Source organism: Botrytis sinoallii, assembly GCF_014898435.1.
Source record: "Botrytis sinoallii strain Bc 23 chromosome Unknown BSIN_007, whole genome shotgun sequence".
Taxonomy (NCBI): Eukaryota; Fungi; Ascomycota; class Leotiomycetes; order Helotiales; family Sclerotiniaceae; genus Botrytis; species Botrytis sinoallii.
Window position 1 is genome coordinate 1,688,949 of NW_024066034.1, and position 21,447 is coordinate 1,710,395.

A 21,447-nucleotide genomic window follows, 5' to 3' on the forward strand; every position below is an offset into this window, starting at 1 on the left:
CATCTTTCCCAACAGCGTAAGATGCAAACGATCGATGCAATAGAAGTAGAAAAGTCGAAAGAGCAAGCAGAACCGAAATCCGAAAAAAAAAATGAAATAATCGTAGCCCAATCTAGTCGTATGCGTACGCATGTATGTCTGTATGCAAGTAATCGATCAAAGTCCCATGGACGCTGGCACCATCCCATAAACCCACATCATCTAAAGCTTCCACTCCGTCTTCAACTCATGTACAACGCTCTTTACAGCCGCCCTCTGTGTCTCGCAACCAGCGCTCTGTATCTTTCATCTCTTCATCCATGTCTTGAAAAATCTCCCACAGACCGGATAATGCGCGATTGACTTTATCTTTACTCTCCTGAGCAAACTTGATCTTCTCCTCGGAATTTCCATCGCTCTTCTCCCCTTGCTTGAAGTTTTCGTTCGGTCCAAAACCCTTCAGACTCTTCCGAACCATGTTCAAAACTCCCTCCACATCATCCTTCTCCATGATCTCCTCCACCGCCTTGCGGAACCCGGTAACTTGATCCTCCATATATGAGACCTCGGCGCGGAAACTGATTATTTTCTGCAGTGGGATATGCAGGATTCTGCGCAAATTTGACGACCTCCCAATCTTCCTTGACACCATCTGCAGCTCCACCTCCCTTTTGAAGAACGCGTTGAGTTCCAGAATGTCGAGCAGAGCTATCTTCAGTCTTGGAAACCGCAGCCATTTCCTCAAGTTCGTAGATCCCCTCAATGACATCCCACAGACCCTTCACCAAAGAACTCTTCTTCTCCGTCACAAAAGCCCGATGACACGTAATACGATTACCGATGACGATGTTCGTTCTGAGCAGATACTCCGAAGCATCGATACCCTGACCCATCTTGAAATCCTTCATCAGTGCGTCTTTTTGAAAGTGGCCACAGTCGATATTTCCACTAACGTTCATGCCATTCTTTCCATTCTTTGCATCGTTCATCTGAGCCTCGCAATGCGCACCTGGGAATGCGGATTCAACAGTAGGAAGAACTTCGGTAAACCCAACACTGTTCGCACCCTGATTGGCCATCATCATTCGCAGCATCATAACACCGATGATGAGTTGGGATGCGACCATGACGAGGAGAGCGGTGACTTCGCGAGGCTTGAGACCGCGCTTTGGGAGGAGTGGGAGAGACATCTTTTTTTTGGTCATGGAGAATGGTGTGAGAGGCTCCGACATGTATAGATCGTAGATAGATCGATAGATCGAGGGTTTGAGATAGATTGATAGGATTGTTAAAGAGTGGCTTTGATTTCTTGTTCGAGGTTGAGTTGAGTTGGGTTTGGTCGGGTTTGTTTGTAAATGTGCAAATAGAATTTATTGCGACAACTTGACATGCAACAAGAAGAAACAAGACAAGATGAATCTGCAACAATTCCTATCTTATAAATTGAATCGAAAGCTGCAAGAGAAAGAAATGCAAACTGGTGGCAGCCAGTACTTTAGATATTGTCGAAAGGATTGTCTTGTACTGTACAATTTGAATTTTGGTACGATGGGCTGTGTAGGTATCGAAAGGAATTTGGAAAGCGAGAAAGAAGACAGAAGAGAAGAAATCGAAAGATCTTTCAAAATCAGGCTGCTAAGTTCGGGTCAGGTGGTGAGGGGGCCAAACTGTGAAAGTGAATATCAAGAGAAAGGAAGTGAATATCAAGAGAAAGGGGTGCAGTTCGGATGAGAGTTGAGAACTGTCATTCATATCCATCTTATAATGCTGTTAACGTTATCACAAGCTCAAGACATGTCTGGTGTGAAAAGTGAAAGACCAAAGGAAATGTACAATAGATAACTCTAACGACCTTGGAAGATATCAAAGCAATGAATCGAAAGATAATGATTAATATTAAATTTACAATATACAAAAAACCCAATAGTAAGTTTCCAACTTCCAAAATATGAGAGACGTAAAACTTTTCGACATAAACACCATAACCTGGGTATCATAAGAATCAACATTAAAAGAAAGTAGCCAATTTTATCTCTCTCCATCTTTCCCTCTCAGTATGCCACCACCAATCCCTCTTCTTTCTATCCTTTGATTTCGAGTCTAGATCTATGTTCCAACTTCCCGTACAACCATCACTAGACTTCGACTCGACTCCTTTCTCCAAAAGTGCTTCGACACTCATGATGGACTCATCGCTGCCTTCAATATCCGGCTTCAAATTGTATACAATCTTGCTCTCTACTTTGCCAATAAACGTTCCTAATTTGAACCTCTCGAGGAATTGTCCATCATCGTCCCAAATTATTACATCAAACTGTGGTGTTGTAGCAGTATCAATCCGGAGTTGAGCAGCATGTCGAGCACTCAGTAAACTCATCATCTCATGTTTGCCGCTCCCGTCTATATGGGTTTCATATGCAAGCGATAGCGAGGAAGAATTGGAAGATTTTCCAGTCATTACACTATCGCGACGCTCACTCTGCCGAGAAAATATCGATTGGCGATTAGGTGGAGGTATTACAGGTATAGCGGCAGGCATAGTCGCCGCTCGACTCTGAGGGTTGCCAACCCCCATGTGTCGATACTTGTCTCCTGGTAATTCAATTCTGGACCTTGGTTTGCAAAGCCTTTGAAGCATACCATTGAAGTCGGTTGGGGCACGGATAGACTTTAAATTGGGAAATCCGGCGAAAGTGATAGATTTAGCAAGGATCTCAGAAGCCTTATCGTCATCAGGATTCGTAATTTCCCAATGAAGGTGTTCGAGGGTAGACGAGGCAAGATAAGGGTGTAAAAAGATATCATTTTGGTCATTGAGCATGGGAGAAGGTCCCTGAGATAAGGAGAATGATTTGAGGTTCTTCAGGTGAGTGAAAAATCGAGCGAGGATGGCGAGTGATCGGAGTGGTAATGATATTAAAGACAGCGAGGTAAGACTAGCTGAAGTAGGTAATGATGCATAGGCTGCTAATCCATTCGAGGTTATGCCTGGAAGTGAATCGAGTCGAAGTTTTTTGAGAGCTGGAAGGGAAAGCAAGTTTTCATCATTGAAAGAAGTACGTGGGAAGTTCGATATATATAAATCCTGAAGCGATGGAAGACGTCCAAATATTTCAGTGAATAAAGGTGAATCAATCATGCCACCAGGACTACAATGGAGAACGAGTGTTTGCAAATGTGGCCAATTCGAATTGAGACCCAAGAAATCGAGATATTGTTCGGAGCGTAAGGGGCCTGGTACAATCACAGGGTTTTCGATTTCGTCAGATGCATTGTAAAGACGACGTATTGGACTTGGTTCGATAATCCATACTTTCTCGACGAGTTTCGATCGTGTCCCCAGTGCATGAAAGAATTTCGTAAATTCATGATCGTATGGCTGATAGATTCCTGGTACGCGTTCTAAGTTTGGACATGCCATTATCACCGAAGCCACCAAATCCATGTATTCATCCTGATCTTGTTTCGTTTTGGCCGAGTCTGGCATTGAAGGAACTTTCAATGATTTGACATATTTTGCGAGTTCTGGTTGACTCCGAAGGGTTCGACGAAGGAGTCTCAACCTAATTCCATGTTTCGACTTGTATTTTTTCTTCATGTGCATACTCGAATCACTTCCAACAAGCTGTATGTCTTCATATAGAATAACTCTTGCGGCACTCCACCATTTCTTGTTGCTCAATCCAAGACTGTGCAGATCCCTCATCCAACATGTTGCACAACTTAGGCTCCCCGCTTTCAGATGTGATTTCTTGAGCTCCCGCAGAATGACCAAAAGTATTTCTTCGGGAAGTTTAAGCAAACCCTCTCCTAAAGATGGCTGCGAGACAAAATTCGTCCAAGATACAGGTTCCTGCATCAACCGTTGAGGCTCGAGGAGGGTTGTTTGAACTGGTGGTCTGGGCTCAAATTCATATCGATTGGAGATTGGATCTGTTTGGGACCTTGTGGGTCCTACCTGAATCGTACTTCTTGATGCCGATTTAATTGAGTAATTGTTCGACACCGACGATATATCACTGGCCAAGCTGGACAAATCGTCAATTGAGGCACTGGTGCTCAATGGACTTCGAGGTCTTGAATCAAAGGTGCTCGTACTTCCTGCCGATGCCGGTCGAGTGGTTCGTCGTGGTGATTGCATTTCCCATGTAATTCCTTCCCAAATGATAAGATCGTTTTCAGGAAGTCTGAGAGTATTATATGTAGGATAAGAGATTGAGGTTGTATCGTGTTGGCTGGATCTTCGCCGCTTCTTTAAGATGTCTCGATCCTTTCGGTTGTTTCTAACCTTAATGTGAGATGTCTGATCCTTTCGCAGACTACTGAGTGAATGTGGTGTTTGATCCTTTCGCAAACAATTAAATGAATGTGTGTACGTTGTGTGAGATGGGGAGGAAGAGGAAGAGGAAGAGGACGAAGAAAAAGTCGTGGTTCTAAAGGAGAAAATGTAGTGTCAGCCATAACTAGCCATATCGTTGCAAATGATAAACCCAAGAACACGACCCTGATGTGCTCGAGGCTTTTCCGTTTCCGTATTCCCTACCCCATTTCGACGCCGTAAAAGAGTACTGATCGCGCGCCTAGGTAGTAGAAGATGCAGAATAAGATTAGGGTGGAGCGTTTATGTACAGGGAGGTGATCCCAGAAAATGACTAAAGCGCAGAAACAGTGGAGGGACGGACGTAGAATTCCCCATTGGATACAAACGAACCACTGATAGAGCATAGAGGAATCATACTATTTTAAGGCACAGCCGCCTTTATTGCCTCCAAGTTCCAAGTGTGAGCTCCAAGGCTCCTTCCCTCTCACGCAATGGATGGTGGATGAAGTAAATAGCACACCAAGATCAAATGCTACTATCGATCTGTGATAAAAGCATCTTGAACCTAAATGGATGTTTTTGTGGGATCTGAATGGGAACACGGAACAATGAGTGCTATAGCCTATGAGGCCCGATTACATATCATCTTGATCTTGCTGTACTGTTCAATTCGTCCACCAACTTCCAAGTGCTACTCCAAGTTCCAACTGTTTCGAATTCGTTGCCCTTTGAGTTCGGAACTTGTGGCGGGAGTGAAATGAACAGTGCAACCCGAAGTTGGAGCCTTCGCGAAATAGGAGAAACAGTAGACTCGAGATGGAAGGAATTGAGAGATTGAATCTTCCATCTAGCCAAAGTGTAAAGAAAAAGAGAGCAACTGGATGGGATCTTTTGGCTTTCATACCTCGGATTGGGATCCATCTTCATCAAACAATGAACGAATGGATGAATCAATTCGTTATCTTCGTTTAATTTACAGGCTCCAGTAGGTGGGCACGTGGTGGGGAACGCAGACGTAGGTGCATGTATGGACGGTGGACCTCCCTCCTGAAGACCTTGCAAATGTCTCAATATCACCAATTCATCGATAGGCAAGGGACCATATATTGGCCTGTTCAACAATGAAGTAATATAAAATCCGGGGATCTAAATCTACCCCATAACAGCAGGAACTCAAAGTAAATAAGAGCATCATCGTGTCTCTCCGCTGCTTCTTATATACATTTGCTCAATTACATCAGTAGTCACAACATCGACATCATCTAAAGACCCGCGTGCTCCATCTCTCACATCATCTAAATTGAAGCTGGATTCACCTGATGAGGAATCATGTCTCACAAATTAAAGGACCCCGACAGTGTGGAAGACATCTCTCAATTTATTGGAGAAGAATTCTCATGTGAGCCACGGCGACCCCAAGAAACATTGAGTTTCGCTAGATCGAGCCCATCAATCACTCCAATGAAAAATAAGATCTGCTACTGTGAGCTGCTGTGTTGCAGCGGGTGTGCGGTGTCAACATATGCCAAAGCATCACATTCTTTGGCTAAAGTTCTGCCAATTATGCAGAGAGTTTAGACGGCATGAGTTAGCACTCCAGCTTGCACAACAGGAGAATTGAAGATCAAACTGGCAATCTCTCCGATCATTAAAGTTTCATATTTTTACTTCCGACATAGATCCCGAATCACGGCCTGCACGTATTTATTGATAATGCGTTTTCGGGTGTAAGGTTGGCTTGAGAGGATTGAGCCGAATATAACTCATTATCAGCCCTGAAACACCAATGGTTCAGCTCAAGGAGAAGAACGTAATATTGGATTCGGAGCTGAAGCACATCGTGTCACGTGCCGACAATGTGTCTATCTCGGGTCTTAGGGTGCATTCAAGTATGCTCTTGAAGAGGATACTGGGGAAAATGCGGTCAATATTCAATGCCCAAGTTCGATCGTTCTTGAACATGAGAGTAATATTGATCATCCCGTGAAGTCACGTGGCGGATACACCCTCATCTGATGCACAAATGCAGAGAGTTGGGAAACTTTTAGCTAATCTTGGAATCCAAACTCGACATAGCAATCATTCCAAGTGATGCTTTATAAAACGCACTACACATAAATACAAAGGGCCTCACCATTCATCATATTGATCACATAATACTCTCATTCAACTTACATACATTTTCTGGATGCATTATGAATATTTTGGAAATTGATGTCGTTCTATTACTATCACATATCAATCTCAAAATAATCTGTGTTATAAGAGAAGCGAGATAAAGTCATATAATACAAACTGTTCAACAGTGCAACTTGATATCAAGGTTATTTAGGAATTCTATACTGTTTATTCTGTGTGTTTTTTTGTCCTCCTAGAGTATGAAGTGGTGTGTTTATGGACATTTCCTTCCTGTTCTAATTTTTCAATCGGGCGACTTTCAAGGAAACTTCTGAGGCAGCGTTGTCTGTGAAAATAGGATGGGTAGGTATAATCAGGACCAAAGCCCTCAAGACCTTGTGACCGTCGATATGCTAGTGGGTTTGCTTGGTTCCTGCTTCCTCCTCCCTCTTCTTTCCTGCTCTCTTCTTTCCCTTTAACATCTCCTTGTCGTCCGAATCGCTATAAATATTGATTTTTAGTCAAGCATCATGAGTTCGTCCACAAACAAAACTTCATTAGTATTCGCAGTGGCTTCTACTACGATACGCGTCGACCGATAAATAAACATAACTTTACTTATTGCATTGCGAGCATCAAAATACCAACGATACACTCTATCTTTCAGCACTTATTGCATTTCTTAAACGATAAAAATGGCCGAATCAGAGAAATCTGTAACAAGAGAGCCACGAAACTCGACATCTCTTACCACGTTCACGTTATTTCCAAAGCTTCTCCCAGAACTTCGATCGAAGATCTGTGAGCTGGAGATCTTCAACAACCCCAGAAATATCGTTATTGGGAAACATCAGCCATCGGAGGTACGAGAAGGCCACCCAAGATGGAGCGAACACTTCGGATATATGTGCACAAGCGATGTACCGGCGGTCCTTCGTACTTGCACGGAAGCTCGTACCGAAGGATTGAAGTATTACAAGCTGTTGGAGTGGGTTCCGGAAATTTCGAAGGGGAAAAAGCGGTTGGTTGAAAAACCTGAGCATCCGGCCAGAACGTACATAAACTGGAAAGTTAATAGGATCGTCATATGCGATGTGGGCAGATTTTGGATCCATAGTTTGCGTATCTCTGATAATGCGGTTGGAAAGGTACAGAACTTCAAGAAACTTCAAGAAACTCCATGATGATGACCGGAGTTCTGCATACGATCTTGCCCAGAAAACTCATCGAGAATCGCGTGAAGTTTTTTGGCGGTCGATACGGGAAATGATTCGGATAAAATTGAATCCTTTTTCGAGAGCGTCTATCCTTGGGGATGTCCGGTAGAAGAACTAATCTTCTACAGTTCTGTACAGAAGAATTTCGATAATGGATTTTTTGGGGTTAGACAGATATTGCCGTGGAGTACTTTTTGTCAATCAAAAGTACGAGATTCATCGAAGGAGTCCACGTTAGCCTATAAATTTCTAGTTGCCCGTTTCAAAGTTCATGCAGAGGGACGAGGCGTCATGTTGCCACAATATGGGGGAATCCCGCAGACGGCTGGACAAGCAATGCCGAGGCTCGTAACACCAATGGGGCTCAGAAACAGAGACATGTCTGGACGAATCTTTTCACGGTTCCGTATTAACAGTCGCAAATCGCGCATTAATGAGGCATGATGATATTCTGGTGGGAAACAAGATCAATGTGATTTCGATGGACAATGAGTCTTTAGCGTAGCATGCGGATCAGTTAGGATAATGATACTACAATATGAAAAGGACAGAACATGAAGACTCGGTTCAATATGGAAGTGACTATGTTTGTAATACCACAATGGTGACATTGATCACATCAATGAGAGATAGAAGTCCAGCACTACCTAAGTACCGAAAGCTATCGATATACTTCCTATTTCATTCTTTTGGATGATCAACTTTGATACCCGACGAACAATACGAATCTTGACTGGATCGTGAGATCAACAAGCCCATCATAGGGAAGAACTCCGATGATCCAAATGATATCTTAGGTGACTCAAATACAGCTATCACACTACCCAAAAAATCCAACTGTGCAATTCGCCGTGAAAATGTGTGATTGAAATGATTTGACACTTGAAGTGGTTGGTAAGATATATACCAAATTAATATCCTCTCCAAACCGCCGTCACCAAATCCCAAAGCCCAAAAAACACCCTAGAAATTTTTACCGAACGCACTAAATCGCCACCACCTCACATTCCCTCGCGATTCCACGCCAAAGAATCCATGATACCAAAACGTGATATATTCTCCCTATATTATTCTTTACAAAATAAAATGCCCAATCATCTAAAAACATTAAAAAGAAAGAGATGACAAGTACCACCTCGCACAATGGCATTGCCCCAACAAACCCCGCCTTAGAAATAAAGTGCATCACCCACTCACCCATCCCTCAAATCCCCCTCGTGGAAAAACACCAACTAACCCTCCCCTCCCAGTCCCCTCACTCTCTTCTCCATCGCGCAGAAAGAAAAACGACCTCTCTATACCTGTGCGCCTATGGTGCGCTATAGTAAAGTAAGAGTTCTCAATTCCGTTACCGCATCCCGACTAATGAGACATAGCTAGCTTTTCGCGAAACGGTCGCGCAGTATGGAGTGGATCTTTGTTGGACCCCGATGGTATGTTGTATTTCGTCTGGGGCATTTGGGATTGCGCGTGGGTTGTGAGGAACATGTGCTGTGCTGAGATGAGATGAGAGCAGATTTTGGCAAAAGAATTTAATCGCAGTGTTTTTGCACGTGATTCGGGTGAGCACGTGGTTTTTATTGTGTGGGAGTTGAGAGTTGAGAATTGGTTTGGAGGTAGAGTCGAGTGACTTGTGATTCGAGGGTGAAGATTTATTGCTACGTGAAGGAGTATAGGTCTGTCCATTTGATCGTGTTTGGGTCAAGGTTGGTGAGGATCAATCAGCGGCAACAGAGAAGTCTTTGTTCATATTCGCGATATCATATGGAACTTCCGTTGTTAGCATGCATTGCAATAAAGCGCAGAGAGGCTATACGAGTTCAATTGTATAGAAATCTCATCGAGATGTGCGTGTATGCATACTGCATATCCTCCAGTAGCAAGGTTGCATCCAGCTCCAGCTCAATTTGGACACACAACTCCCGACAACCATTCTCAAACTCCTTCTCACAGCCAGCCTCTTTGCCACTGTGTCCCATATACTAACTTCAACCCCTAGATTTCACAACATCCCCCACTTCCGGCCCAACCATCGCCCAATTCGGCGTCTGTTCCCCCCTCGAAATCTCCCGCTCCACCACCCTCCTCGCCCCCTACGTAAACGGCGTAGACATAAACTGCGGATGTCCACAATCGTGGGCTTGCGCCTGCTCCATCGGCGCCGCATTAATGCACAAGCGAGAACTCGTCGCGGAAATGGTCAAGGAAGCAAAAAGTGCATTGAAGAGAGATGGGTATGAGGGAAAGAAAACAGTCAGTGTTAAGATTAGGATTCATCGGGATTTACGGTACACATTTCTATTTCCCAAAGGAAGAGCAAAGCAAGAGGGAGATCATACATAGCTAACACCACTGCCAGCGAAACAATCGATTTCATCAAAACCGTCCAAGACGCCGGCGTAGACTTCATCACCATCCACGGCCGCATGCGCTCAACCCCCTCCTCACACCCCGTAAATCTCGAAGCCATCAAACTCCTCACAACCCATACCACAGTACCTACCCTCTCCAACGGCGACATCTTCACCCTCTCCGACGCCTTCCATCATACCGCGCACACCGGTGTCTCGGGCGTCATGTCCGCCCGCGGCCTTCTCGAGAATCCCGCCCTCTTTGCAGGCTACACGTCAACACCCTGGGAATGCGTCGATGTCTTCATGAATCAGGTGCTCAAACAACCTATACCGTTTAAACTCGTGGTGCATCATTTGAGCGAAATGTGCGGCACCGATCGTTCGCAGAATGGGGGGAATAATGGGTTGTTGGGGAAGGAGGAGAGGATGAGGTTGATGGAGTGTAGGGATATGGTGGATGTGATTGATTTGATGGATGAGGTGAGGGGGTTGCGGAGGTTATAGATTTAAAGAGTCATTTATTCATAGATAGAAATGATGGATGAATATTCAAGATTTAAAAGGGTCTTCATTTTTTCTTTCTTTTTTGTAACATGTATTCCATTCATTATATTCTACAACCACAAAAGAAATTTCGAAGTATCAACTGATCTATCTAATGTCTTAGATACAAGAAGAGCTAAAGAGAAAACCGGTAAAGTAGAAAAGAAGAAAAGAGAAGAAAAAAACATAAGCAAAACGCAAAGTCGCACGCCCGGGGTATCTTTACAAAACCATATCAAACAGTAACCTCATCCAACTCCCCATTTCATGATTTCCTGTCCTTCCTAGAATATAACACCCAAGATCGAAAAATTATCATCCTTAGTCCAGAAAGTTCCTTTATGCGGATCATTATAAGATTAATAAGCCCCGCAATATTCAAGCCGATCTCGTCGATTTCTCCCTCGCAAACTCTCGTCTCGTATCGGAAGAACCACCTCTGTCGCCACGTCCTCTACTTCCCCCCATTCTACCACTACCTCTCAAGCGTCCTCTCTCCTTCTCTCTCATATGCGTATTCTTATAGTCCATCTTGGGCTTCTCAGTAGGAATATCCGGCGCCCAATTACTCAAATCTGCACCTTTATGGCCATCGGGAAACGACGCATTGAGCGGTATAGATTCACCCTGACATCCATATTCTCCTCTCTCGTGCGCGAATCGTAGACCTTCCATCAAAACTCTCCATCGCCATTCCGTGTTGATTTCTGCAAGGGAAAATTGATTCTGGATTGGAGCACAAGGTGTGATGCCATTAACTGCAAATCCTGTTCTCCAATCTTTGGCGCATCCCCAAGAGTGAAAGCGGGTTGTGGTGCACTTGGGGACGGGACAATAGTGGTTTGATACTGCAGGGTAGGGTGCAGGCTCGGATTCCGATTGGATACGGAAAAAAGAGAGGGAATGGAGACAGGTACCTTGAATATGTACGTATGGACATTGTTGGGATTGATTGATCGGGGGTTCTCTGGGCGGGTAGTTCCAGGGCCAGTCGCTGAGAGGAGGTGGTCGAAATGAGCAGCCATTCTCACTTGTGAAATCTGGGCAGATTCGCTGGAGCATACAATTTGGCATTGGGCACTGAAAGTCGGGAGAAGTCAAAGAAGAAGGACATATATGGCGGTGTGTTCGCGGAAGGAGCAATCCAACTCTCTTAATGTCGTCTGCGGTGGCTGTTGCAGGGATGAAGTTCTTCAACGATAGCTTCTGTGAGTAGGGCTGTTGTTGTTGACAGCTTGCATGAACATTGAAGACCCTTCTCCGAGGACTGGTGTTTGTGCTTGTAGCTTTGAGTGTAGTGTTTGCAGATAATTGTTCAGTCGGTGAGGTAGGAGTAGACTTATGATCTTTCTTTCCTGGAACAGGTATTCGCAAGAGCGGTCTATCTGCCAACAAAACATCATCATTTTCACCAGTTTCATCTTGATCTTTCGCTGGAGTTGGCGAATGGGGAGGATCCTGAATGATATCTTCCTGTTGAATATCTGAATAAATTAGAGAATTCGATGAAAGTTGAGGTGAAGCCATGAAGTAGGGCGACGGTGCGTGCTGAAGGAATATTGGCGTCGGCGGCTTCTGGTTGTATGCGTCAAAATGACTGTAAGGACCAATCGAATTATTCGCAGGGCGATGTGTAGACCAAGTTCTCGATCTGTTGAGCATTGGGTAAAATTTGACCTGTGTAGGTGGGGCACGGCTTTGTTCTACCATAAAACCTGGTTGTTGAATAACTGAATACTTCAATCGAGGTGGGTTTTGTGAAGCAGGTGCTAATGTAAATGGAGGTACGGGAGACCTAAGATCTGGAGCCACAGATTTTGAAGGAGCAAAAGGTTTCTACAGAACACAATTAGCAATTTTTCTTCTTGGCAGACTTCAGCATCAAAACTTACCGCGTCAGGATTGAACTTGGTAGCCGACTTCAAAGGTTCCATCTCTTTGGCAGTGACAGAACATTTCTTTTCAGGAGCCAATTTTGCCCCTCTGTCTGCTGTTTGCCTCATTTCACACGCTAATCTGGCAACCCTTTCCTTCTCTGTTAGAATCTCAATCTGCCTCAAAGTGCTTAGATGACTATCCACAATTTCTTTGATTTCTTGGGGTGGTGCACCCTTTGCTTTGCTCATGACAACAATGCCATGCATCATGTGCTTGATGGCGTGAATAACTCTATGTGAATCATTTACAACAACGTCCCATAAAGGCAAACCTCCTCTAATGTAAGAAGGAGTATCATGGCGTTCTGCCTCGCATAGTTCTTCAACCTCAATATTTTTGGCTTTCATGGGTTCTGGTGAAGCGCTGTAAATATCACTTTCTGACCCTGCCGCCACAGCTGGAAATTGAAATGGAGGAAGAACTTCTTTTTGCGAAGGGCTTGATGTTTCTGTTGCGATGAAATTCGGGAAAAGCACGGTGGATTCATTGTCAAATTCTCCGTCTTTCAACATAGTAGTATCGTCTTCTCCATTTTGAGTCGGTGAATCCCAAGGAGTATTGGCATCTTCTCCCTCAACAGCCGTTTCACCAGTCTCGGTAGATAGAATACTCATACATTCTGCTGTGCTGGGCGATAAAAGTAGGGTTTCTTTTTCGCCGACGGAATCACCTTTGGGGGATCTCATCTCTTTGGTGGGCGTAACAGGAAGAGGCGGAAGTGTAGAATGATTTATTCGTTGAGATGTTTTTGATACTTTCAAAGCAAATAATGATCCCCAATTGGGTGGGGTGGCGATGGGTTTTTGTGTGGAAAGTTTTGGGTTGGATGAAAGTGCAGGGAATTCTTCAGTATTGTTTAATTGAAGCAAATTTATTGAAGAAATACTTTCTTCGGCTGGTTCATTGTCCGAATCCATGGTGAATGTGCAAGTCGTCGGATAATGTGGAGGTAGTTCGGACTCAAGTTGACTGCAAATGAAAATGAGTTGATTCTGTTCAGCATCAAACGTATCAGTAATGTAACTGACACAAAGCTTTATTGATTGAAGAGGATAAACGATGAAGACCAAGAATTTGATAAATGAATGTACAAACCTTATAATAAAAGTAAATGCAAGGCAAGTGATTGTGCGGTATCTGATGTTAAATGTGAGCTGCACGTGCCCAATTGTCTCAACAAACTCTTGATCTGCTGTATAATTCTCAATCTCGATGGATGAAAGAGTATATCTAAACTCCATTGAATCATTAGTAAAAGAATTCTTTCCTTCCAATGAAAATACTTGTCATGTCAAAGTCCCTGTGAGGGTGTCAAAAGTGAAGACATGAGATAAACATACACTTTCTCGAATTTGTACTTCCTAAAGTCTTGGTCAGTCCTTAAACTCGAGACACAGTGAGTGATTCAAACTTACAACTCTCTTTTTATCTTCTGCTGAGGGCGATGACGATGTAAATGAAGAAAATAGCAGTTATAGTAGACAAGACAATCATGGAAGTTCGAAAGAATAATGATTTACGGTCAAGGTTGCTCCAACTTTCGAATTGCATATTGGGTACTGAAAGAGTTTTGAATATATTGAGCTTTTGTTGAAAAGTAGAGCGTTGGGAGGATGGAAAGATGTTTCCTGGCAACCCAGAGTATACAGTAGCTGTCTCGAGGGTTGAAGGTGGTGATGAGAAGTTGTGATGGGAGAGAAGAAGGTAGATCGAGAAGATTACATGTTATATTGAAATAAAAACAATTCAATTACTAGAAGAACTTATCGGTATCTTCCATTGAATATCGAAGCGAGGACCCAGATGGACAACAATAATAACAAAGTTGAGACGATATCACCTAAGTGATTTATGTGTTGGTGCTTATAATCATACAAGGCATGAATGTTAGAATCATAATTGTGAATATCTAATACTTACCACTTTTGAGTAATTCATGAAAGCTTGCAATTGATTGAATGCGTTGATTTGATAGGAAGCCAGCCATAGCTTGATGCGCATAAATCTTTGAAGCTCGTTGTTGGAGAAACCTCTGAAGTGTTGATATTGTGATTTACTGTCAGGAAGGGAGGCACAAAAACATTGGTCAACTGACACCAAACATAAATAGCCTTGTTCTTGGGGGAAGAGGGCATGGAGGATGGTCAGTAACCTTCTCAAAGTATGGATGTATAAGTATCCAGTATGTATAACCAACGGAGTATGAGCGAATCCATTGACATTCCATGACTGACTCCACTGCGGCCTCCTCTCAATGTTTCACCGAAATTCAACATCCACAGCTTTCGTACTAAAATCCACGACTCTTCCTTGTGCCCTCCATTCTCTTCTCTTGATGCTGATATCGGGTCCATTTACCCATCGTAAATTGATTCATACTACCTATATGACTCACCATCAACCCCAATATCAAGGATACTTTCTCCTTTCATAAGCCCTCTCTCGTCTGGCCTAAAAGTTGCGAGGGCTTGCAAAGAGTACTTCACTAAAATAGAATATGGAAGGCTTCCGTCCAATCACCACTTGGGATTGAGAGAAATTATTGGGTGAGCTTCCTGTCATTTGGAAAATGTCGTCCAAGGTGGAGACGAAATTCGCATATTGCCTAAATACATGGACCAGAGGTCATAACTAAGATAATCGCAACACTTCACAGTCAGCAAGTCGAAATCCTTTCATTCAACAAAGTATCACATAAAATTATCCGCAAGTAGGTCATATATGAAAGTAGTAATATGAAATAATATTGATAAGCATACAGCTCTTTCGAGCGATGAAATATTGTAGAAATATGAAACGCCTTTTTCCTTCCCATCACAGCAATAAGCACCTATGCTGAATATTGTTTCCCAAATTTTTCAATCGTAAGTTTCATCCATGTCCCGAAAGGGAACAAATTGAAAATGCCCCAGACGTTCGCAAATGCGATAATAGTAATGTTAAGAAAATTCGTTGTCTTCGTAAAAATACTCTATTCAATGGCGCTAGCAGACGAATCGCCAACGACTGGGTTCATGGAATCGCTCCAGTTCATTCTGAAATCGTCACCCAATTGCTTTCTCAAAGCAGTCTGGACGGCTTCCAAAACGTTCTTGAAGACACCAAAGTTGGCTGGGTTCTCCTCGTCGTTCTCACCACCTTGGAACACACCAGTGCGAACCAAACAAGTGTTCCAGCCATAGTTGTTACCACCGATGATATCAGATGCTGGGTTATCACCGATCATATAGATGTTCTCTGGCAACTTCTCCTCTCCGTGAATAGTCTCCATCCATGATGCCATGACCTCATCGGCATACTTGTAGGTGGCCAGTTCAGGCTTTCCGTAGACAACACGCTCGAGTTCAACTCCGGTGATGGACTTGTAGATGGCCTCGAGGGCAATACGGAAAGTACCTTGAGACATACGAGGAGTTGGGTGCTCGCTAGGGCACAAGAGATCTCCCTGGGAGAAGTAGATTGGGATACGTTGGGAGACGGGGTCCTTGGCACGAGTACCGAGAACACCATCTTCAGATTGAAGAAGATCCATAATAATTTGAAGATCGGTGGCATAGTCGCGGGAATCAGAGAAGACAAGGATAGCATCAATCTTAACCTTGCTGAAATCTCTTGGAGTGGATGTAGCACGTTGCTCAGCGGTGAAAAACTCTTTGAGTGGGGAGATGGTAGGGATGGAGGCTACGATATCGTTTGGTACGACGATATCCTTGAATCCGTACAACTTAGCGACCTCTCGACATTGGTAGTTCTCACCACCAACAACCAAGACAGTATCGTAATATTCAGCCAAAGCGGACATAGGAGTGTGGGATTGAATGAATTGCTCGGTTGCAACAGGGTTTCCGAGAATCTTGGAGAGCTGAGCACAACGAGTTGGCTCAACCTTTCCGGAGCCGTTGGTCAAGAAAATGTGGGGGATCTTGATACCGAGCTCGTTATCGCCGTTCAAGATCTCCAATGCTCTCTTTCCTTCTGGGATCAAACGATCACCGTGAACGAGAACACCATCAATATCGAAAGCGAATGCCATGTTCTTTGCAGCTTCAGTCTTGATCTTGTGCATGTCTTGAACTTGCGAAGAGAGGATCTCGCGGGTTGGTTGAATGGCTGGCATTCCAGGTCTCGAAGGTCTATCTTGGGTGACAACAGATGAGAGACGAGATTGACGCTTTGAACGGGGAATTGGCAGAGCAGCACCAAAGCTGTTTCTTGAGCCTCTACGTCCATTGGTTTTGTTCTCAAGACTCAATGAATGCATGAGCGATTGAGTCTCTGCGACGGAAGATCTTGAAGCTGGAACCTCAATTGGTCCAGAATCATCATCATCACCTGGAACCACCAAGCTGTGGTTAAAACCTGGAGCTGTTGAGCTTTTGCGTTCTGTTTGGGATGTGGAGGTTCCATTGGAGGCAGGCTGGGCTTGAGCAGCCAAATCGTTATCATCGAAACCAGGCATGGTGAAATATAAGTTTGGAAGTTAGGGGTATGAGATTTTGGAGTGGAAAGGAAGATTATCTGTATATGGTAACGGTAGTGAGGAAGAATCAGAAGTATAAAGTTGAGGAGACAAATATGGCGCGGGGGCACAGCGTATATATCTGAAATTCAGGTTCTTGAAACCAAGCTAGAGAATGAGTAGGAATAACTTGTTAGGAACTGACCTTGTATTGATGCCGACGCCGAAGGAAGTGAGCTCATAGCACTGCATGATTGGATCCGTATTTGCAATGAAATATCGTCTTCAACTTGCCGAAGAGCATGCACCAAGATCCACATTCATGATCCGTCAAAGTATATTGAAACATGAATACCTGTACTTCGTATGTATCTTCAAAGCCGCCTTGGCCGGCGCGGAAAAGTTTTGTATCAAAAGCGGATCCGGTTGTCCTTATCCAGGCTGTCCTTGTCATGGGTGGAATTACGTCTGCGAATGAAGTCGGGTAGTTTTCCAATTTTGAAAATTTATGCTTCAGATAAGGCAATGATGTGGGTTCATCGGATAACCTAGTAGAGGGAAGGCTACGAAAGTTTGTATTCATGAATTGCGTTTGGGTGGATAAGTTGTCAAGGAAAGGGATCCAGCATGACGTCTGAGGGACCACATTAAAGAATGTGAGGTGAGAATAGACACACCGTAGTATGCCCGATTAGTTGATTATTTATACATACACGACGGGGAGTTTCTGAAACGGTAAGGGATTGATCCATATTTCTTCTGTGTGCTTCATTATTGACCCTTACCATATCTTACTCATGCGATGTCGATCAATATTGAAGGATACCTCATGAAGTTTTGGCAGGAAAATCAAATTGACTTATGCGTTGGCTCTAATTGCTGTTCCTCATTTCTTTGTTGTCTCGCTTGAATAGATAAGTACGTCGAATTTGACGCAGCTGGAGTATGCTGGTACCATGATGATGAATGATGTTATTCTTCGGATGATATAACGTTGCACACATTGTACGTGAGGGAAAGGGAGAGGGAGAGGGAGAGGGAGAGGGTGAGGATGGATGGGTAGTTGATGAAAAGGCGGAAATAAGGTTTACCAGTGTCTTGGCTTAAGCTCGGATAAACCTTTCTTCGGCTTAGTAAGCGACATCCCATCAGAGCTTCCAAGCAAATCAAGAAAAAATAGAATGAAAATTTGGTCCAATTTCTCAAGCCTTGCATATCTGGGTTGGATATCTTTTCTTCCCGAGATTCTCAACCGCCACAGCCTTGACTAGCCTCGGTAGCCTTTTGAAACCGACAAGTATCTTCCCACATGTCCGCCGTCGCCATCTCTTAGACAGGAACAGGAACATTGCAAGGAAGAAAAAAGGAAATTTTACCAGTGGCTTTTCCTTCATATCGGCATCGATCGATCTACGGCCCTTTTACCACATTTGCTACAACTTCCACTCTACATTTACTATTGCCAAGCAACCCAAATAACAGCAGCAGTTACAACTTACAACCCTCTTATTACGTATACTCCTTCATCATTGATAATGTCAATTCCACTCGGACGCTTTCCTCGATAGCTATTTGTCGGTTTATACTTCCTTCCCATAATTGTGCCCACCACCGCCATATCCACTCTCAGGACCCTGACTCAAGTGGGTTTTACATGACTTAGCACAATTTGGAAAGAAACCTTATGAGGGGCATGAGGGAGCATGAATCCGCATGATACGTCATATTCTGTTATGTTGAGACGAAACATCATATGCAATCAAATCATCGATCCCGAGTAAAAGAAATCATGCAGAGTTTGTGCCATGACTAGAAGCTTCTGTTGATACATATCTACTTACATATTCTAACGGAGCTTACCTAGGAAAACATACAATTAATGCATCCCACCCTTTTCTGAAAACAAACATAGAATTTTTTCCTTTTGAATTATACCCCGCTTCTTTACCCCTCCGATAGAACTCAGAATAATACATACATTTTTACAATATGGCAGCACCAGCAGTTACAGGTCCTTTGATCAAGTTGAACAATGGAGTTCAAATGCCAGCTTTTGGTTTCGGCACATTTGCTAGTGAGGGTAGCGTAGGGGAGACACACAAGGCCGTCGTAGCAGCCTTGAATGCAGGATACAGACATTTGGACTGCGCTTGGTTCTACCAGAACGAGGACGAAGTCGGAACAGCCGTTAAGGAGTTCCTTGCTGCCAACCCAAGTGTGAAGAGATCTGACATCTTCATTGTCACAAAAGTCTGGAATCACCTCCACGAACCAGAAGACGTCGAATGGAGCTTGAAGAACTCATTAGAGAAGCTTCAAACCCCATACATTGATGCATTCTTGGTACATTGGCCAATTGCTGCAGAGAAGAACGAGGACAGATCAGTAAAGATTGGTGCTGATGGAAAGGTAAGAACCACATTACATTAAATGACAACTGCAAGACCAGAATTCTAACATTAAAATAGTATGTCATCAAGAAAGATTTGACAGAAAATCCAGAGCCAACATGGAGAGCAATGGAGAAGTTATACAAGGAGGGACTCGCAAAGGCTATTGGTGTCTCGAATTGGACCGAAAAAGGAATTGAGCAGCTTTTGGCATTCGCTGAGGTTAAGCCAACAATTAACCAAATCGAGATCCATCCTTTCCTTCCACAACAAAAGCTCATCGACTACTGCCTTTCCAAGGATATTGTACCAGTCGCCTACTCTCCATTGGGAAGCCAAGACCAAGTTCCTGGTACTGGTGAAAAGGTTTCTACCAACAAAGACCTCAATGCCATCGCAGAGAAGAACGGTGCTTCGCTGGCACAGGTATTGATCGCATGGGGATTGAAGAGAGGTTATGCTGTTCTACCCAAGAGCAGCAACCCAGGAAGAATCGCAGGTAATGCGAAATTGATCACTCTTAGTGATGAAGATTTCGCGGCTGTCAACAAGGTCGCAGAGGGCAGAGCAACTAGATTCGTTAACATGAAGGATACCTTTGGTTACAACGTTTGGCCAGAAGAGAAGTAATTTGGGATTTGAGCTGGTCTCACATTAGGCGTCAGGATACAAATATGTAAATTAACGATTGATAGATTGTCATGAAATGCAATGACGACTTTTTTTTTTTCAATGCGTCCAATTTTGGTAATTTCGAGGCTACCACTGAATTTACCTGTGCTGTGTGACTGTTATGGCATCTTTGTATGCCATATCAATGTACGGGAGATTGGGAGATTAGCTAGTAATTTTCTACCCATAGATGTAATGAATCTCACACGATTAATAATGGCAAGGTCCTATTGACGGAAATTAATTCTACTATCAAATTCGTATCATATCAATCTATTATTCCAAAAAAATCGGGGTCACCGCTGCTGGTTTATACCTATTTTCAGAAATTTAAATCCCTCGTCTCAATTCTCGAGTGTTCGCTTGAATACCATACACCCATTTCGTATTTATTTCCCTCACCTGGGGTCTATAGAAAGACTATCAGTCTGGGCCGGGAACGATTTCCATCGTCTCCTATCATCCACATCATCTTTGACACCCTTTTTGGAAAGTTTTCCGGAGGTTGATGCTGTTTGAATAGCTTAGGAACAAGATACAGTTGTCTGTGCCATTGTCTTACATCGAAGGAGCAACCTATTTCATATCACGCAGTTTAAACTGACATGTACTTGTTCTCTAGCCACAACGTGCATCTATATCGTGGCTCATTCCTCGCGGAGTTTGGGGACGTTTTGTTATGCATCTCATGTATCGTTTCGCTTTGCAGTATTGAGGGCTCGGTTGTTATGTCTTCGCTGCGTACATACTCTTTTTGATTACACAAACTACTTTCAGACTTTCACCAAGTGGATAATCTTACGGTGTCTGCTATCATAGAGTTTGGAGACAATGTCATTTTGAAGTGCCACATCATCATTTCCGTACTCTTATTGGACTCATATGACTGGGATTACTGTGCCTTCGCCACGATGATGCTAGTAACCTGTCCATCTCAAAGAATGACAGAGGATTTACCCATGATGATTGAAGAACTTCTAGCGAGACAGTGCGGCACAAAAATGACTTGCTGTTGTATTAACTTGGCGCTGGCAAGATACGCTTGCTTTATGTACATTCCTTCGCCTAATGTTTATCTCCAAGCATGCGTTCTAGCCCTGCCGGGAGCTCTTCCTGTTATGTCCTAGTAATGTTGAAGATTTGAAGCTCACCGTGTTTCTGATGTGGGATTTAGCTTCGAGATAACGCTGCGTGCTTGTGGACGTGGTTGGTGCGAATAGACTTGTTGACACCAATACAAAATTGAGATAACAAGGCATCACATCCGTCTTCACGTCAACCATCGTGGTGATTTGTTCCTCTGTGTGTCTTGGATTTTGTTCTTTCATACAGAAACCCTATCTTTGGCTTGATCATTTGCCTCAGTCATTTTTTGAGCCTTTGGTATCGTCGAAGTACGAGCACGTGGAGCTCAAAATTTAGACCTTGGCCTTCTTGGTCGCCTCCAAGCAACCCG

The 21,447-nt window shown here is 43.6% G+C and overlaps 8 protein-coding genes across 8 annotated transcripts; 3 read left to right on the top strand and 5 right to left on the bottom strand.

The window, feature by feature from the left end:
- Positions 1-226: 226 nt before the first annotated feature.
- On the bottom strand, positions 227-1,169 carry EAF02_004921 (uncharacterized protein; the record flags this gene model as incomplete). Its single annotated transcript, XM_038900969.1, has 2 exons — positions 227-568; positions 609-1,169. The coding sequence occupies 2 exons, from the start codon at positions 1,167-1,169 to the stop codon at positions 227-229; spliced, it is 903 nt and encodes a 300-aa protein (XP_038759481.1).
- An 818-nt stretch (positions 1,170-1,987) lies between these two features.
- Positions 1,988-4,120, bottom strand: EAF02_004922 (uncharacterized protein; the record flags this gene model as incomplete). Its single annotated transcript, XM_038900970.1, has 1 exon — positions 1,988-4,120. The coding sequence occupies one exon, from the start codon at positions 4,118-4,120 to the stop codon at positions 1,988-1,990; it is 2,133 nt and encodes a 710-aa protein (XP_038759482.1).
- Positions 4,121-7,113: 2,993 nt separating this feature from the next.
- EAF02_004923 (uncharacterized protein) lies at positions 7,114-7,602 on the top strand (the record flags this gene model as incomplete). The annotated part of the gene is made up of 1 exon (XM_038900971.1): positions 7,114-7,602. The coding sequence occupies one exon, from the start codon at positions 7,114-7,116 to the stop codon at positions 7,600-7,602; it is 489 nt and encodes a 162-aa protein (XP_038759483.1).
- Positions 7,603-8,446: 844 nt separating this feature from the next.
- On the top strand, positions 8,447-10,623 carry EAF02_004924 (uncharacterized protein). The gene is made up of 6 exons (XM_038900972.1): positions 8,447-8,815; positions 8,886-8,964; positions 9,012-9,068; positions 9,152-9,197; positions 9,635-9,923; positions 9,995-10,623. Exons 1-6 carry the CDS (start codon positions 8,757-8,759, stop codon positions 10,491-10,493), a joined length of 1,029 nt encoding a protein of 342 aa, XP_038759484.1. The 5' UTR covers positions 8,447-8,756; the 3' UTR covers positions 10,494-10,623.
- Positions 10,624-10,910: 287 nt separating this feature from the next.
- On the bottom strand, positions 10,911-13,387 carry EAF02_004925 (uncharacterized protein; the record flags this gene model as incomplete). Its single annotated transcript, XM_038900973.1, has 2 exons — positions 10,911-12,368; positions 12,425-13,387. 2 exons carry the CDS (start codon positions 13,385-13,387, stop codon positions 10,911-10,913), a joined length of 2,421 nt encoding a protein of 806 aa, XP_038759485.1.
- Positions 13,388-15,441: 2,054 nt separating this feature from the next.
- EAF02_004926 (uncharacterized protein) lies at positions 15,442-16,929 on the bottom strand (the record flags this gene model as incomplete). The annotated part of the gene is made up of 1 exon (XM_038900974.1): positions 15,442-16,929. One exon carries the CDS (start codon positions 16,927-16,929, stop codon positions 15,442-15,444), a length of 1,488 nt encoding a protein of 495 aa, XP_038759486.1.
- Positions 16,930-17,167: 238 nt separating this feature from the next.
- On the bottom strand, positions 17,168-17,681 carry EAF02_004927 (uncharacterized protein; the record flags this gene model as incomplete). The annotated part of the gene is made up of 2 exons (XM_038900975.1): positions 17,168-17,563; positions 17,643-17,681. The coding sequence occupies 2 exons, from the start codon at positions 17,679-17,681 to the stop codon at positions 17,168-17,170; spliced, it is 435 nt and encodes a 144-aa protein (XP_038759487.1).
- Positions 17,682-18,058: 377 nt separating this feature from the next.
- On the top strand, positions 18,059-20,142 carry EAF02_004928 (uncharacterized protein). The gene is made up of 2 exons (XM_038900976.1): positions 18,059-19,338; positions 19,398-20,142. Exons 1-2 carry the CDS (start codon positions 18,919-18,921, stop codon positions 19,947-19,949), a joined length of 972 nt encoding a protein of 323 aa, XP_038759488.1. The 5' UTR covers positions 18,059-18,918; the 3' UTR covers positions 19,950-20,142.
- The last annotated feature ends 1,305 nt before the right edge of the window (positions 20,143-21,447 follow it).

Excerpts from the sequence above, each read along its gene's own strand:
- EAF02_004924 (XM_038900972.1), top strand. The coding sequence starts at position 8,757 with ATGACAAGTACCACCTCGCACAATGGCATTGCCCCAACAAACCCCGCC. Across the intron at positions 8,816-8,885 it reads AACCCCGCCTTAGAAATAAA|TCCCCTCACTCTCTTCTCCA; the intron begins GTGCATCACCCA and ends CTCCCCTCCCAG. Across the intron at positions 9,069-9,151 it reads ATCTTTGTTGGACCCCGATG|ATTTTGGCAAAAGAATTTAA; the intron begins GTATGTTGTATT and ends AGATGAGAGCAG.
- EAF02_004928 (XM_038900976.1), top strand. The coding sequence starts at position 18,919 with ATGGCAGCACCAGCAGTTACAGGTCCTTTGATCAAGTTGAACAATGGA. Across the intron at positions 19,339-19,397 it reads AGATTGGTGCTGATGGAAAG|TATGTCATCAAGAAAGATTT; the intron begins GTAAGAACCACA and ends ACATTAAAATAG.